Here is a 16,809-nt window from a genome sequence, read left to right as displayed (position 1 = left end):
TTGGTTGGCTGATTCCCCCACCAGACTGGAGCGTAGAATCTAGGGAGGTGGTCCTGCCCCCAGTATCGGGGAATCACTTGGGAGCATTGGGCCATCGCCAGTCACCAGGAGCCCTCAGAGGAGTCTCCTCTTTCATAAGAAGAAACACACGAAGATGACCTCTATTGACCAAAGGAAGACACTGCAGTTACTCTCCTTCCTTCCAGCACAGGGACATGATCAACATGATCCCTGCCAGCTTCCAGGCACTTCACGCATGTTATTACGCCACTTGTCCCTGGATTTACAATATTGACATCTACAAGGCGGGCCCAATTGCTTCCACTTTAGAGGTGAGAAAAGCGGGGTTGAGAGACGTGAATTGATTCTCTGAGTTTCTGCATCGTAGGAAGCATTGCTAAAATCCACCCCAGGTCTGTCTGAGACCAAAGGCTTGCTCTGTCCACCAGTACCCTGCTACTGAGTGTGGTCCAAGGACCAGAGCATGGGCAACATGGGGGAGTATTAACAATACAGACTTCACGGGGCGCCTGGGTGGCTCAGTGGAGTAGGTGTCCGACTCGTGGTTGCGGCTCATGTCATGATTGGCTCATGTCATGATGGGCTTATGTGATGATCTCTGGGTCCTGAGACTGGAGCCCCGCGTAGGGCTCTGTGCTCAGCGGGGAGTCTGCTTGGAATTCTCTCTCCCCCTTTCTTTCTGCCCCTCCCCCCTCAAATAAATAAATAAATCTTAAAAAAACAAAACAAAACAAAAAACCTAAAACCTTAATACAGACTTCAGGCCCCACCCCAGACCTACTGAATCAGAATTTGTATCCTAAGGAGATAAAAATTTTGTCTGTACCTTAAAGCTTGAGGAGCACCCTGACTCCCAGGAAGTGGTAGGGGAATCCGTTTGTCTTCTTGAGGAGACACTGAGTTCTCTTATTTATTCTGTGAACGTGAATTTCTGGCTACAAAGCACTCTGTCATTTTTCATGCACTGTCTTTACATAGGCTCCCTTTTCCCCTGGGAGGTAAAAAAGGTCAGTTTTTATCATTCTGATTTCAGAGCTGGGAAAACAGAAGCCCGTTGGGGTGAAGCACTCTGCCCAGAGCTACAGTCAGCAGGCATCCCAGCACTTGACATGGACTGGCTGGGAGGACGATCCAAGGGTTCCAAGATCTGGTGTTGGCGCCAGCACAGGGATCGAAGGTTCCTGAGCTTGCCTTCAGGGGTCAGAAAGCATAAGGCTGGCTCTGAGAGAGCCTTCTGCTCACTTGTTTATCCATGCATGATGAGTGTGGTCTGACTCCAATTTTACTACCTGTGTGTCCCTGAGCAAACTATCTGATAATCTCTCTTAGCCTTCTCTTCAGAGCTATTGTAAGGATCAAAAGAGGATGATGCAGGGCCGCCTGGGTGGCTCAGTCAGTTAAGCGTCTGCCTTCCACTCAGGTCATGATCCCAGGGTCCTGGGGTCGAGCCCCGTGTAGGGCTCCCTGCTCTGCGGGAAGCCTGCTTCTCCCTCTCCCTCCCCTCCCTACTCGTGCTGTCACTCTCTCTCTCAAATAAACAATCTTAAAAAAAAAAAAAAAAAGGATGATGCAGGTGAAGTGCTGGCATGAGGTCAGAACCCTAACAAATGGTCGTTGCTATTCATTCATTTGCTCCACAACTATAGGACCCGTGCCTACTACGTGCCAGGCTCCGTGCTTACTATGTGCCAGGCTCCGGGCCAAGATTCCAGATGGACAGAAGTGTTAAAAAGAAAACCACAGGCCCAAGGTGGAGTTGTTTGCCCCCGGGATAGCAACCTGAAACTTCAATGCAGCTTCAGCCTCCAGCAGAAATGTCTTTTAACTGATGAGCCAGGAATTTCTCGTCAGCACCTAGGAGGCAATCTGTCACCTGGGCCCTCTCCATCCCCCAAAGGAAGATGAAGTAATCCACCTAAGATTCCCCTGCCCCTCCCTTTAAGAGGTGACTTTGCCTGAAGCAGTCCTTTCTTTTCTTTTGCTAATAACCACGTTGTCCCACTCCCCTTCCCTTCAACACCTTCCATTTTGCACAACTCCTTGGAGCTTCTCTGTACTTGCTAGATAGGATACTGCCTGATTCATGAATTGCCTAACAAAGCCTATTTGATCTTCAATTTCACTCAGTTGAACTTTTTTTTTTTTGAGGGAGAGAGGAGGGGCAGATGTAGAGAGAGAATCTTAAGCAGGCTCCTTGCTGAGTGCAGAGCCCTATGTGGGGCTCCATCTCATCCCTGAGATCATGACCTGAGCCAAAATCGAGTTGGACATTTAACCAACTGAGCCACCTAGGTGCCCCTGAATTTTGTTTTTTGAACAGGGGATGTGCCCTTGCTCCCATGGAGATTACAGTGTAACGGGGAATATATGATCAAGTGCTTATAACTATGGTGAACAAGACAGGGAATGTCTTGAGTATAATGAATGAATGGACGAATACGGCTGTTTGCCTTTAGCTTAGGTGTAACCCTTACCTCTGTTCACCCAGAGGAAGTGAAAGCAAACCTCCAGCTCTGGTCTCCATAGTCCCGTGTGAAGCATGGCCCAAAGCTGTCTCACCCCTCCAGCCCTTCAAAATACTAGGCCACTGGGCGCCTGGGTGGCTCAGTTGGTTAAGCGACTGCCTTCGGCTCAGGTCATGATCCTGGAGTCCCAGGATCGAGTCCCACATCAGGCTCCCTGCTCAGCGGGGAGTCTGCTTCTCCCTCTGACCCTCCCCCCCTCATGCTCTCTCTCTCTCAAATAAATAAATAAAATCTTAAAAAAAAAAAAAATACTAGGCCACTTCAGAAGTATTTTCTCTCTGGAGAGTCCCCAGTCCCATTCCCAGGAGGGAAATGGAGTGGGGTGGAAGATGAGCTGGTTAGACTTTACCCTACGGGCAACTCTTATCCCGGCTGCTCTCCCACACCCAGGTGATAACCCACGGACAATGGCCACTTTTCAGTTCTTCAAAAGCCAAGTACCAAACACGAAATTTTCCCCCATGCAGTTCCCATGGCCTGGAAAGGTTCCCCCACCTCTCCCCACTTAGTTTATTCCTACTCATCATTCAGGGGCCAGCTCAAATGCCGCTTCCTCCAGGAAGCCTTCCCTGACTCCCCAGACAAGCTTCAGGCCCCCAAAGAGAACATTCTATATATTCTCTTGTTGGCACATATCACAACTTGCAAGTACGTACTTGTGTGGCCACTTGCTTGGCATCAGTCATACCCAGGAGTCTGAGAGTGGAGCTGCTGTTTTGTTGAGTATTTTCCTGCCGGCCCTGAGCAGTGCCTGGCTCTATAACCAGGGCCTGCTCAACACATGCCTCTGAAGGGATGAGGCTGGTTGTTCAGGACTTTGAAGCTCGTCCCAGAATGTGAGGTCAGCGAGACACACAGCACAGAGACTGGTCTGAAGCCGTGCGGTGTGGGGAAGACGTGAGGACTGGAACCAAGGCAGAGGCAGCGGGACAGGAGGTTGGTGGTGGTGGGGGTGGGGGTGCTGATGGGATGGGGAAGAAAGGGGAGGCATCAAGAGCCACTTATATATTCCCATCTCGGTGAAGGGAGCATGGCAGCACTCATGCCTGAAACAGGGGTCAAAGTCGGTAAGGCCCAAAGTCCTCCCGCCAGCCCCTCCCCCCCCCAGCCTATCTCCCTCCCATCAGTGGCCTGGACTCTGTCCCCAGCACCAGACGGAGGCCACACAGCTCAGCAGCACAGCCCCTTTTTATTAACCATCCTCTCTGGTACGAATGTGCACAAGTAGGAAAGAAACAGTAAAATACCCTGGCGTGGAGGGCAGGGCAGGGGGCTCCTGAGGTGAGGCCAAGTGGCCAGATTCCAGCTCCTCCGGACACGGGTCTCTTTCTGGGCGGTGCCCCCCATCCCCCACCCCTCAGCTGAAATCCGACACCAGGAGGCTGCGCAGGCCTGCTGACAGGACCGTCCTAACCGTGCTGGGGCTGAGGGAAAACAGCAGCGAGGGTCTGGCCCGAGGGCCCGAGGGCCCGTGGGCGCGGGCATGTGAGGAACAGCTGTCCTCCAGTCTGGAAACTGAGCAGAAGCCCAGCCGGCCGCCGGCCAGCCTCTGCTTCTGTGATCTCAGCACCCTGAGTGGTGGGCTGCTGGATGGGGGGTCCCACTCACCCCTGCTGAAGAGGGACCGAGGAAATGCTGGGAGTTCCAGGTGGAGGAAGCCCGAGTCAATGCCTGGGATTGGTGGGTCAGAGTGAACAGCCAGAGAGAGAAAGGGGAATGCAGACCAGGAGAACAGTGTCCTCCTCACCTCGCCTGGGGCACAATCCAGTGTAACCTCAGGCCAGGCCTGGTGGACCCCTGGAGCTGACAAGAGAAGGTAGGGCACACCCCCTACTACCCCCCAGGCTTATGTGAGCCGGAGAGACTGAGCTAGGAAAATGGGGTAGGGGCTGAAGAAATGAGGTGGGGAGGGAGCAGACAAGATCTGGACTGGAAGGCAAACTTCCAGACTGGCAGGACTATGCTCAGTGACAACTCAGCAGCTCTTCTTCTCCGTGGGCTATCCTGCTAGGGTGACAGGGGAGAGGTGACTAGAGGGCAGGCAGAAGAGAAGCTACCAGAGAGGTTCACCCTGAGCCCGACCAGCCCAGCCCGCATGGGTGTGGAAGGCTCCCAGTCTTCTCTATCACCCACCCTGTGCCTCTGAAGCGAGGGGTCCACCTGGAATCAGAAAGAGAGAAGCAGCCGTCCTGCCTAGGGAAAAGCTGACTGAGGAGTCCTCACAGCACCGTGATGGTGCGGCACGGCCCCCGGCCTCGGGTTCAGAGCCGGGCTGGCACCGTTTGTAAACATTAGACTTGATGATGTCTGGGGATGGGGGAAGACAGGGAGGCCTGGACCCTCAGGTTTGGGGAAAGAGGCCCCAGGATGGAGTGGACAGGGCCTGACTCGATTTACCTCTGTGCTCCCTTTGGAAGTTGCCAGATACCAGAGAAGCCACTGTGGGCCAAGCGGCTGACAAACTGGAGCAGGCCCTGAGTGCCGGGGTAATGAGCGCAGCCCCTGCTCAGGACAGGCTGCTCTGTGAAGGATGGTGGTGGCCCTTTGCCCACACTCTTTCTCCAAAGCAAAGTCAGGCTGGGTTCTTTTTTTCGGAGATGTTCTGACCCTCTTTCCCCATGTTTTTCAGGCATGGAGAACTTGAGAGTTGGAGGACAGGGAAGGTTCTTCTGTGACACGAGGCCTCCTCCCCCAATCCTCGCACTGCCGGGTTTGAGCTGTCCAGAGGTGTGAGGCCTGCTTTCACTCCAGAACTGTCCCTGGAAAAGGATGTCCAGATGTCATCCCAGCAGGAAAGACGAATGATGTTGGACTCAGGGTGGCCCCACAGCTCAAGGAGATGGGTTCCTGGGTCCAGTGGCAAAAGCCATGTGTTGCCTGTGAGGCAGTGGTTATGCCAAGAGATCCACAAAGATGGCGTTGGCTGTGGTCTGGCCAAAGATGAAGGCTCCCAGGGTGACCAAGAGGACACCATAACTGACCAGCGCCCACCAGCTGTAGGGTAGAGGAGAGAGGGGCCTAGTAAGTCAACCCACGCTTGACTTTGCAGACTTTTATTTTTATATATATATATATATATACAGTATATATATATATAAATGTGTATATCTATATAAGTATATATATATGTATATATATATCAGTTAAGCATGGCCCAAAGCTTAATTATTGTAATTACTTATACCACTTCTCCCGTGGGTAGAACACTTCCTACTTCTAAATGACTTTTCATACAAAGGTATGTGGGACCAGTCTAGATCCCTAAACTTGGTCAGGAGACCAAGGCCTAATGGGATTCACTAACTACTCACAGCAAGCCAAGGGCAGAACCAGGATTAGAGCGCATGTGTCCTGATGGAAATATGTTCAGGAAAAAGCAGTTCACATGGAGTGTGATCCACTCCATTTACAAAAAAAGCAGACATCTGCAAATCCATGTATCAAAGATAGCAACAGGGCATTATAAGAATATAGCAGGATATTGAGATTAAGGGTGATTTTAATTTTCTTCCTTAGACTTGTATTTTTAAAGTTTTCTATAATGAGGGGTGCCTGGGTGGCTCAGTCCATTAAGTGTCTGCCTTCGGCTCAGGTCATGATCTCAGGGTCCTGGGATCGAGCCCCGCATCGGGCTCTCTGCTCGGTGGGAAGCCTGCTTCTCCCTCTCCCACTCCCCCTGCCTGTGTTCCCTTTCTTGCTGTGTCTCTAATAAATAAAATCTTACAAAAAAAAAAGTTTTCTATAATGAATATTTCTTGCACAATAATTTTTTTTAAAGAGCTTGCAACCTGTTTTCAACCTCTGTACTATTCGAAGAAATGTGGATATTAAACCAATGTTGTGTTTTTCATCTATCAGACTAACAAAAACTTAAAAGGCTTTTCCATACAATACCGGCAGGGCTGTGCAAAAGAGAGCACTCTCCCTCTCTGCTGCTAGGACTCTGACTGGTACCGCCTTTCTAGAGGGACATTGGAGCCCATGTGCAAAAGTAAAATGAGCATGTCCCACGATCCAGCAATTTCCTTCTAAGAATTGATCCTGCCAAGATCCTCAAAATAGGTATGCCAAGGTGTCTGTGTATAAGAGTATTCATGCATTCATAAAACAGAACACTCTGCAGCCCTCAGAAAAGAAAAGTGGACGGATCTTCTTGTGCTGACAGAGCGTGATCTCCAAGACAAATGGTTAAGTGAAAGAAAGCAAGCAGTAGAAAAGCCTAGCATGAAGCCATTTTTGGAAAACCCAAACTAGACACAGAGCCTCATGTGCTTGTGCATACACATGCATGCTTCATGCACAGAGAGCTCTCTCAGGACGAGGGATTGGTGGGGAGTGGGCTGTAGGGGCAAGAGGGACTTCCACATTCTTCTCCGAAGTCCTTCAGTAGCATTGGAACTGGTACAACCAGCATGGATTAAAAAGGGATTTAGAAAACTCTTACGTTTTTCAAGTACAGAAGTCTCTTGATCCCTACCTGTTTTCGGCCCCCCGTGCCCCTGCCAGACCATCCCTCATCCAGCACTTCCCTGACAGGACCACAGGGTGCCCTGCTTTACCTGGCCGGCTTGACTTCTTCCATCTCAGAGAGTTTGGCTTGAATGAGGCACAGCCCTGGAAGAGAAGAGGAGGCCCCCAGAGCTCGGGTGGGCTCCTTCCCTCGGGCCCATCCTCCCCCTTTACCAAGAGGCCATGGCAGTGAGTGGAGAAAGGCCTGCGTGTGCTCTTCCAGATAATACCCTGCCCCCACCCCGCACACAGCTGGAGGCCAGCACCTGACAGGCACCCCGTGGGCCGCACGCAGGCCTCAGAGCTCACGGGCGGCAGCGGAAGGTGATTCAGCGGCAGCGCTCACAACACCTGGGGCCCTTCCCAGTGTCCTTCTGAGCAGGTGTGGCCGCCACTGCTCCAAGCACCGTGGCAAGGACTTGCCAGCTGGTCTCCCGGGGAGGAATAAGCTGGGTACAGGTGGAACTCGTGGCTGGGCACATGCGACCATTTCCCAGGGATCTGGCGGCAGACTCGTGTCTGAAGTCTCCCGACCTCTGCATCGGGGTGCCGCCACCAGACCCCATCACCCTCTGGGCTATCACGGCCTGAACCAGCCTGACCCCTCATCGGCAGGCAGCAACAGATGCGTGAATGAAAGGTTAAGAGTGCAGGCTGTGCACCTAGACAGATCTGGGTCAGAAAAGCTGCTACCCAGTAGCTGAGTCTGTTAACTTCCTCCCATCTCCTCATCAGCAAAGTGGAGAACACACCTGTGCTTTCTTTTCAGGAGGGGCAGGGGTTAGCACAGAGCCCAAGGTGGGTGGTTAATAAGCACTAGCAGGAAAGCAAGGGAGGAGCCGAGGCCGAGAGGCCGTGGGCGCCAGTGCTGCGGGGAGGGAGGTGCCGGGGGTCCCCACCTGGGAAGACAAAGATGAAGCAGGCGGCCAGGCCTCCAATGACCGAGATGACCTTGCCGATGTCAGGGATGAAGAGCGCCAGCAGCAGGGTGAGCAGGAACCAGACGAGGGTCTGCAGCACGCGCCGCCTCCGCTCCCGCCCCACGTCCTCCTCCACCGGCATCCCCTGGTAGCGTAGCCACAGGCCTTCGACCACCGCCCTGCCCACGAAGACAGTGGCTCAGAGGCCCCCACTTCCAGTTCCCAGAGCCAGACCTCTGAGCGGGTAGACTGGGGGTATGGCCCTAAGCTCTGAGACTGTTCCCTGTTCTGTGAAATGGGCCTAGCAGGACTCCTCTTGTGGTTGCCATGGGGACTGGCTGGGATGGCGGATGCGATGCGCTTAGTGCCTGGGCTGGCCCAGGATTCCTCTCCCCCGCAACCCTGGGAACTGATACTATTATTCTCCTTGGGTACCTACAAGGCTGGGTGTTCAGGAAAGGATCTGGACTACAGGTTCTTAGAGGACTCACAGAAGGTCAAAGGACCATGTTCAAAGGGCTTACAAAAAGAGAGGAGCCTGGGGGGGAGGGAGTACCCCCATGGGATGGAGAGGGGGCTCACCGCCCACAGAAGTGCAGGATGGGGTAGGAGGTGAGCACGCTCAGGATGATGAAGGCACGGGCAACGGCCACAGCCATGTCCTCGGAAGGGTAGGACAGGAGCACGTCGGGGTCCACGGCAGCTCCAAAGGTCAGGAAGCCACAGATGCCTGAGGACAGGGACAAGAGGGCTAGGCAGGGGCGATCCTGGGAGGGTAAGGGGATGGACTGTTGACTCCTGGGTGCAACATCAGATGGGGAGGGCGGTGGAGCAGCTCTGGAGGCTAAGAGGGTGTCGGGCTGGGACCCGAGGCCTTCTCCCTGACTTCTCCCATTCCATCCCCACTGCCACCTTTGTCATCTTGAGCTCGCCCAGCACATTCCTGTGTCAGGGCATCTGCATGAACATTCTGTCTGCCCAGCCCCTCATACCCCCATCCCCTCACCATTCAGGTCGCAGCTCAGATGTCCGCTCCTCAGAGAACGCGTCCACCCTGCCCATCTACCATAACCCCTGGCCCTGGGTGCTCACTCACACCACCTTGCTCTATATTCTTCAGAGCACTACTCTCTGTGTTTTTTTTTTTTTTTTTTTTTTTTTAAAGATTTTTTTTATTTATTTGAGAAAGAGAGAATGAGAGACAGAGAGCATGAGAGGGAGGAGGGTCAGAGGGAGAAGCAGACTCCCTGCTGAGCAGGGAGCCCGATGCGGGACTCGATCCTGGGACTCCAGGATCATGACCTGAGCCGAAGGCAGTCGCTTAACCAACTGAGCCACCCAGGCGCCCTCTCTGTGTTTTCTTTTTTAAACACTTGTTCATTGTGTATCTCCCCAGCCAGAACACGAGCCCCAGGAGGACAGGGACTCTGCCTATTTGCCTCTCTTGGTCCTGGCTTTGTCTTCAGAGGTAGAACAGTGCTGGCCCCCTAACACCTGTGGAAGGAATCACAGGGCCTGGACTTCCTGGTCTTCTGGTCCTGCTCTGTCATCCAAACCATTCCCCGCATGGCGCCCATGGCCATTTTTTGCCAAGACGTGCCCCTGCTTGAAATGCTTCCTCTCTGGCTCCCAAAAGTCCTCAGGCCCAATAGGACCTATCCGTTCCCTGTCTGGCCCCACTGCCTGCCACCTGCCCCCACCTCACCCCACTCCAGACCTTTCTGTCCCTGCCTCAGGGGCTTGGCATTTTCTGCCTCTGTCTGGAATGCTCTTCTCCCAGCCCTTCAGATTCTGGCTCCTCATCACTGGGGGCCCCCCCAGATGCCACCCCCTGAGAGAGGAGCCTTCTGTGAACCACCCCCTTTCTGTGATCCATGTTGGCTGTCCCCACCTCTCCCAGTCCCACTCACATCTTCCCTGTTTGACTGTCACAGTGGCACTCGCCACTGTCTAGAATGCCTTACTGATTCCTCATTTACTCTGTGAGACTCTCTCTGCCTAGACCGTCAATTCCACGAAAGCAGGACCATGGCTGTCAGTCTCCACAGCATCCCCCATGCTGGGAACAGTTCCTGGCACTTAGCAGGCACTGACTGAGAGCTGATGAATGAATGGATGAATATATCTCTCTCATTTGGGCGGGAGGAGGCCCAAGGCAGCCCAGGTTCAAGCCAATGCCTACAGAAGTGTTTTTGATATGCTGGGAGTGCAGGGCTATCCCCAGGAGAGCTGGGCCAGAGGACATGGAGACAAAGGCGGAGATTGGGAGCACTCCAAGTCCAGCCCTCAGAGGGGAGCACTCACCTGTGCCCATGTAGACAGCGAGGGCAATGATCATGGCGGCTGTCACCACCCCACCCCAGGTCTTCACCTTGGGCCGCCGCATGCTGTTGAAGACGGGCACGCTGCTCACATGGCACTGTTACGATGAAGGTCACAGTTATGAGGGGAAGTAACCCCTTCCCCGGTTTCCAGAGGGAGGTACTTTGGGGACAAAAGCCACAGGACAAGTCCCAGGGCCCCAACTCTGTCTTTCCTCCCAGGATGTCCCCATCCTCCCTGTAATGTGGGTTCCAGCCCTCCCTGTAATGTGGGTTCCAGAGCAAGCTGAGAGGCCGAGACAGGAACCTTGCAACCGGCACCTGAAATCCGAAGCAGATGGTGGGCATAGCATTGAACACGGTCACCCAGGAAGCTGGCCTGTGGACAAACACACACGGATCTGCTGCCTGTGCACCCCCCAGAGCCACTGACCGCTCCCATGCCCTTCCTCTTCACTCAGCCCACCATGACCCTCCCCCAGCACTATTCTACACATTCAACCCCCCTAAGTCTGGTAACAGGGAGAGGGCACCTCTCCATTTCACAGGTCAGTAAACTGAGGCTCTGGAAGACCCTCCAGGGACCAATATCCCGAATTTCTGGCTCCTGCACTCGGGCTTTTGCTTTCCTTTCCTTCTCTTTCAAACACAAGAAACTTTTTTTTTTTTTTTTAAATGACAAAACAGCTTCATCCTCATACAGAAAATACAGAAGTTACAGATGAGCACAAGTAGTAAAAATGGAGAAGTCCACCCTGGTAGTCTCCATAACCAGAGGCCTCGTCTCATGATGACTCATCTTGTTGGATATTGGTGGCAAAGTCTCCCCATCCCTGGTTCTCACTCTTCCCTCCAATAAAAAGAGATTCCTGCCTCCTTCCTACAATGACCGATGAGTCAAGTTCTGGTGAGTGAATGAGCCTTGAGAAGAGCACCTGTGTGGCCTTTTGATGTCTGACCTAGCACCTCCCGGGGCCCAAGTGGTGGCGTCCCCCGGGGGTTCTTACCCACCTGGTCAGGATGTCCCCTGGGGTCATTTCTTTATCTGGCCAGATATATTTGATGATAATGATGGCAGTGACGTACCAGGTGCCCACGACGCTCAAGAAGCTGCCAGAAAGAATGGACTGAGCTTCCTCTTCCCCAGCCCCAGCTGCCCTCTCTCTACTTCCACCCCAGGGAGTACCCATCCTCAGCTCTCGTGACCACAGTGTCTACCGAATGAATTGGGAGACTATTCCAAACAAAGATTAAAACGATGCACAAGAAATAAGTTTTAGAGGGGTGCCTGGCTGGCTCAGTCAGAAGAGCATACGGCTTTTGATCCTGGGGTCATGAGTTTGAGCTCCATGTTGGGTGTAGAAATAAACTTAAAAAAAAAAAAAAGAAATAAGTTTTAGAAAAACTGGTCACAGCTTGGAGGGAGCTGAACCCAAGAGGTGGCAAGACTGATATTTCTGACCATTAGGAAATGCTCTGGTTCAGCTCCATGGCTCAGAGGTCTGGGCTTGAAAGCACATCTGTTAACTTCCATCCGTGCAGCCCCCACTGGGTGACAGCTGCGAACAGGGCCCTTCAGAACTAGGAGACACTGGAGGGAAAAGGGCTGGGATGTCAACATGAAAGGGGAGCTTGGAGACAGCTGAGTGCGACCCTGTCAATTATGGATCGCAGGAAACAGCTCAGAATCACACAGCTTTTCAGACCCTGAGCCAGGAAGCCAGTCCTCTCCCTTCATACCAAGCTGCAGGGAACACAGGGCCAGGCTTGACAATTCCAAATGATCAAAAATCCACTCTCCCCGGGAAAACCATAGCCCTGGCCAGGAAGCTGCCTTCACACTCCTGATTATCATCCATCCCTTCTTTGACAAGGACATTTGGAGTGGAGTCTCTCACTGATGCAAAGGGCCACTGTCTTCCTTGTTGCTGACACAAAAGGAAACCTTAGGCTGGAAGCTTTGCAAGCCCTGGCCCACCCTGCCTTGCCCGCTCTTGCTGCCCCAGAAGGAGAGGGCTTCTCCAGCAGTGCCTGGGTCTCTAGCTGCCTGTGATTAGAGCTTCCGTCTGGCCTGGGCTGGGCTGGGGTCTCCGAACCTGGCATATTTCTGGAAGCCGATCTCTCTGGGGATGGAAAGGGGCAGGATGAAGAGGAAGGCCGTGAGGCTGATGGTGAACTTTCGGTCTGTGTACCAGGGGCTGCCGCCAGCCCCCTCAGGCTCCTTCGCCATCACAGCTATAACTGCACAGGAAGGAAGGAGGGAACATCACGCCAGGCCCCTGCAGACTGCAGCCCTCCTGCTCTGGTGAGCCTCAGGGCCTCCATCAGTGTAATGGGCTCAGCAGCCAGGAGGGAGGATTTGCAGAAGAATGCTGGACCCAGGCTAGGCCCCGGGGCAGGTGTTTGTGCCTGTTCCCTCCCCCGGGGATCCCCAGGGCCGAGGGGGAGGGATGAAGGATGTCTGGAGGGGGAGCCTCACTCTTGTCTTGTTGGTCGCCGATGATGATGAGGAAGGCGATGCAAGTGCCGAAGGTGTAGATGGCAATGGTCACCTCACAAAGCACTCCCGTCAGCTTGCCACACACGGCCCACACCACCTCCTGGTAGGTCCTCTCGTTGCTGGCCTGGGAGCAGTAGGCCAGGATGACGAGGCCGCTGATGATGAAGACCAGCATGCCCTGCAGGCAGGACAGAGCCAGAGGGTGTGGGGAAGGCCTGGCAGCAAAGGGCAGCCTGGTCTTGCTCAGCATTTACTAAGCCAATGCCCGAAGCCAGTTTGGTAAATGAGTCTCATCTTGTGGGCAACTTTACCAGATTGCTGGAGGCTGCCGAGTTGAGGTTTTCTCTCAAAACAGAAGTTTTGTGGAGAATTTCAAACATACACAAGAGTGGACCGGATGGTATCACGAACCCCCATTCACCCATCACTCGGCTTCAAAAATAATCAATTCGTGGCCCATGTTGTTTCTGCTACTCTCCCCCCCCCCCCCCCCCGGATTATGTGGAAGGAAATAGAGGCTACCAAATTATGTCACCAGTAAATAGTTCAGCATGTAGTTCTAAAAGATAAAGGCCCGGGGCGCCTGGGTGGCTCAGTCGTTAAGCGTCTGCCTTCGGCTCGGGTCGTGATCCCAGGGTCCTGGGATCGAGCCCCGCATCGGGCTCCCTGCTCTGCGGGAAGCCTGCTTCTCCCTCTCCCACTCCCCCTGCTTGTGTTCCCTCTCTCGCTGTGTCTCTCTCTGTCAAAGAAATAAATAAAATCTTAAAAAAAAATAAATAAATAAAAGGGCTCACTTTTTAGATATACACTACACAATTATTCATTTTGCAGCCGATGTCCAAACTTCCCTGATTGCTGGGAAGCGCTCTGAAGCCTCATCTGGGCTCAGAGGAGAGAATGCTGGAATAGATTAGTAATGCCTGCCAAGTATGAGGGTGGGGAGAGTGGCCGCATGTGTCATGCACTGACTATCCCGGATGCAAAACCTCTCTTCTGGGGGAAGAGCCCAGACCCAGCACCCGAAGTGCATTTCTGCCCTAGCGGCCAGCACACTCACCATCTGCAGTGTGACGCCGGCCGCCAGCCCGCCTGCGGTGCTGAAGGCTGCGGGGAAGTTGAGCAGCCCTGCACCTAGGCAGGCGTTGACGACGATGAAGATGGCCCCAATGGTGGAAGTGGTGCCTCTGCCCGGACCCGCAGGAGAGGCCTCCCCTTCGCTCTTGGGGGCTGTGTCCACACAGGGACTCTGTAGCAGACGGGCCCGCTCCCCAGAGTCTGAGCTCGAGCCCCACTCGCCGAGGTCACTGTTGATGCTGACCTCGGCCATGGCCCCGGGGAGCCCTCTTCCCGCGGGGTCTGCAGATTCGGCCTCACAATCACATCCCCTGGGCAGCTGAGGGAACACCTTCAGCTGGAGGGTGGTGCCAGCCTGTTTGGAACTATGATCCCAGGAGGCCTGTGAGCTCCAGCTCTTCTCAACCTAGATGGGAGAGACAGGTACTACTGTTACCCTGGGATGGGCACAGAAAGCTGAAACAACATTCTGAAGGTCAGATGGCGGAGACTCAAACCCAGGGGTGCCTCTGTGCAGAAAACGGCGATGGGTGCCACAGTGCAGGGTGGCAGAGACAGAAATACATCCGATGCGAATCCTGCTTGCTTCAGGCTTACAGACCCTCAGGGTCAATAAGACATAAACATAAAACAGGAGTACTAACACATCAGCACGACAGAGAGGCTCCACGTTGGGCAGGAGTATCATGGACACATCTTATCTCATTCAGTCCTTACCACAGTGGTCATAAGGTTCAGAAAGATCATATCACTGACCCAGGGGCACATATTAGCAAGACAGGATTTGGATCTAAATCTATCTGGCTTCTCAGCCTGTTTCTACACCAGAGTTGCAAGAGCAGCCCTCACCTAGAACTGGGGGTATTTCAATGTATTACAGTCCCACATATCTCCCTCTGGCTGAGTCTAAATTCTGCGTAGCTTTCAAAGCCGTTCAAAATTCAAGGCTAATTAATTCTCACTCTTCTCCCGAGTGACTGACCTAACCACGCCCATCAGAGAGGCATCCCTCTGATGCCCTCAGTACACTGGGGGGGTTTAGAATGGTTAATGAGACCCCCTAGGTAGTCAGATGCTTCTCATTTCTCCTACTGGTGATGGCTGAACAAAGGTGGGAATCGTACACTCCTGAGAGGTTAAAGGAAGAATTTGGATGCTCTCAGACAACTGTCACCAAGCATACACCTCAGCTCCAGAGGGAATCTCTCTCTGCTGGCTCCAAGTCCAGAAAGATCAGTCAGATGCTACAGGGCTTCCTCTTATGCAACCTGTTACCCAACCAGTAACTCAGCAAAAAATCAAAGCTGTGAGTAGTGGAGGTAGAGTTTGGGGCTCCCAGCTTTCCAGCATAGCTCCAGACAGAGCCCTGCGAAGTCAGCACTCCCAGAGCTGTGAGACCTCCTCATCCACCCTGCTTCCATCTCAGACACAGAGGTCCCTGCGCTGGTCCAAGAGTTCTCAGCTCTCCTTCCCAGAAAAGTCCTCAGCTCCACAACTCCCAGCTTACCTGCTATTTCCACCTGATGGTCTAAGGTGGAGGGTGTGTTGCTCCTTACAGCTCTTTCTCCCCAAAGATCTGGGATCTGATTTTCCTCACTTCCCTCGCTGGCCCCAATCTCTTCTTTCTCAAAACTTCACCTAAAATCGGCTGTCAGCAGAGAGAAGAGTTTGAGCTGTTTCTGCGCTGGTCAGCAGAGTGAAGGAAACTGAGAAGCTCTGACACCAGATCAATCAGGGGAACAGGCCCAGGGAAGGGTAAAGGGAATGTCACAGCAGGTAGTTGGCAGAATCAGAACTACAAGCCTGACATCCACAGGCTCAGGCCAGAGCTGTAACCACTGCCGCGGGCCCCCTCACATTCCAATCGGAGCGGGTTCCCAGTCCAGCCTCGGGCTGGATCCCAGAAATACGCAGGGTGGGTTGCATTGGGAAGAGGGCCAGGGCGCACCCGGAGCGGAGGGGAGGATCCCCAGGACCGAAGCAAGGCGAAGGGGCTGCTGTGAGGTAAGCTAGGGAGACGCTCCGGGACTCGATCCGGGCCTAGCACCAAGTGGAGACAGTGGGGCTAGGCTGGGCAAAGCCGGCCCAACTGAGGGCGGGCGGGGGACCGAGGACGCCGGGCTTCCGAGCCCTGCAGGGAGTGGGCAGGACTCTGCCGCAGCGGGGGCCCCAAGGCCCCGGGACTTAAGCTTCCACCCTGCACAACCTCTACCTTCCTCCACCTACCTACACTGCTTCACACCCGAGCCGGCTGCAAGGACACGTGAGCCGCGGTCACATGACCGCCGGGACTTCTGCGGGCCGCGGGAGGCGCTGGGAGTTGTAGTTTTCCACAGGCTTTGGTCTTGGAGGGCAGCAGCTCCCTGAATCCTCAACCCCGCAACATTGACCGGAGACCCTCTGCGGGCCAGCTCACCATGCTTATCCTGTTAAGTTTTAATCCTGGGTGGCTCAGTTGGTTAAGCGTCTGCCTTCGGCTGGGGTCATGATCCCAGGGTCCTGGGATCGATTCCTGCGTCAGGCTCCCTGCTCTACCAGGAGACTCCTTCTCCCTCTGCCCCTCCTTCCACTTGTTCTCTAATAATAAATAAAATCTTTAACAAAATAAAAAAAGATTTATTATTTCAGAGAGAGAGAGAGCGAGAGCGAGAGCGAGAGACAGAGTGAGCCCTAGGGGAGAAGTGTGGGGGGAGCCCCATATGGGGCTTGATCCTAAGACCCTGAGATCATGACCTGAGCCAAAATCAAGAGTTGTATGCTTAGCCGACTCAGCCACCCAGGTGCCCCCAAATTCACCCTTTTAAAGTGTCCAGTATAGTGGTTTTTAGTATATTCAGAGTTTTGCAGCCTGCCTAATTTCAGAACACTGCTGTCACTCTTCCTAAAACTCTGTAACCATGAGTAGCCAGTCTCCGCTCCTTTCTCTAAGCCCCTGCAAA

The 16,809-nt window shown here is 53.6% G+C and overlaps 1 protein-coding gene across 2 annotated transcripts; it reads right to left on the bottom strand.

Moving 5' to 3' along the window:
- Positions 1–3,716: 3,716 nt before the first annotated feature.
- SLC38A7 (solute carrier family 38 member 7) lies at positions 3,717–16,341 on the bottom strand. 2 transcript variants are annotated; one of them, XM_035025068.1, is made up of 12 exons: positions 16,097–16,341; positions 15,378–15,508; positions 13,854–14,276; positions 12,776–12,974; positions 12,393–12,537; positions 11,308–11,406; positions 10,618–10,675; positions 10,280–10,394; positions 8,558–8,705; positions 7,955–8,154; positions 7,106–7,160; positions 3,717–5,540 (listed from the first exon to the last, which is right to left on the bottom strand). In XM_035025068.1, the coding sequence occupies exons 3-12, from the start codon at positions 14,121–14,123 to the stop codon at positions 5,438–5,440; spliced, it is 1,392 nt and encodes a 463-aa protein (XP_034880959.1). In that variant the 5' UTR covers positions 14,124–14,276; positions 15,378–15,508; positions 16,097–16,341; the 3' UTR covers positions 3,717–5,437. The 2 variants fall into 2 exon arrangements, with proteins under 2 accessions (XP_034880959.1, XP_034880958.1); XM_035025067.1 differs by lacking the exon at positions 16,097–16,341 and adding an exon at positions 15,819–16,088.
- Between the last annotated feature and the right edge of the window lie 468 nt (positions 16,342–16,809).

The sequence above is a fragment of the Mirounga leonina genome, unplaced genomic scaffold (assembly GCF_011800145.1).
Source record: "Mirounga leonina isolate KUSES-001 unplaced genomic scaffold, KU_Mleo_1.0 Mir_180, whole genome shotgun sequence".
NCBI classification, from domain to species: domain Eukaryota; kingdom Metazoa; phylum Chordata; class Mammalia; order Carnivora; family Phocidae; genus Mirounga; species Mirounga leonina.
Note: the sequence above shows the minus strand (reverse complement) of the source record. Positions and strands in the feature narration are given on the sequence as shown.

Bases quoted from the DNA above. Each gene is read 5' to 3' on its own strand.
- SLC38A7 (XM_035025068.1), bottom strand. From the start codon at position 14,123: ATGGCCGAGGTCAGCATCAACAGTGACCTCGGCGAGTGGGGCTCGAGC. The intron at 10,676-11,307 runs GTGGGTAAGAAC...GTTTGTCCACAG, and splicing joins CCAGGGGACATCCTGACCAG to GCCAGCTTCCTGGGTGACCG. The intron at 10,395-10,617 runs GTGCCGGTTGCA...TCATCGTAACAG, and splicing joins CCATCTGCTTCGGATTTCAG to TGCCATGTGAGCAGCGTGCC.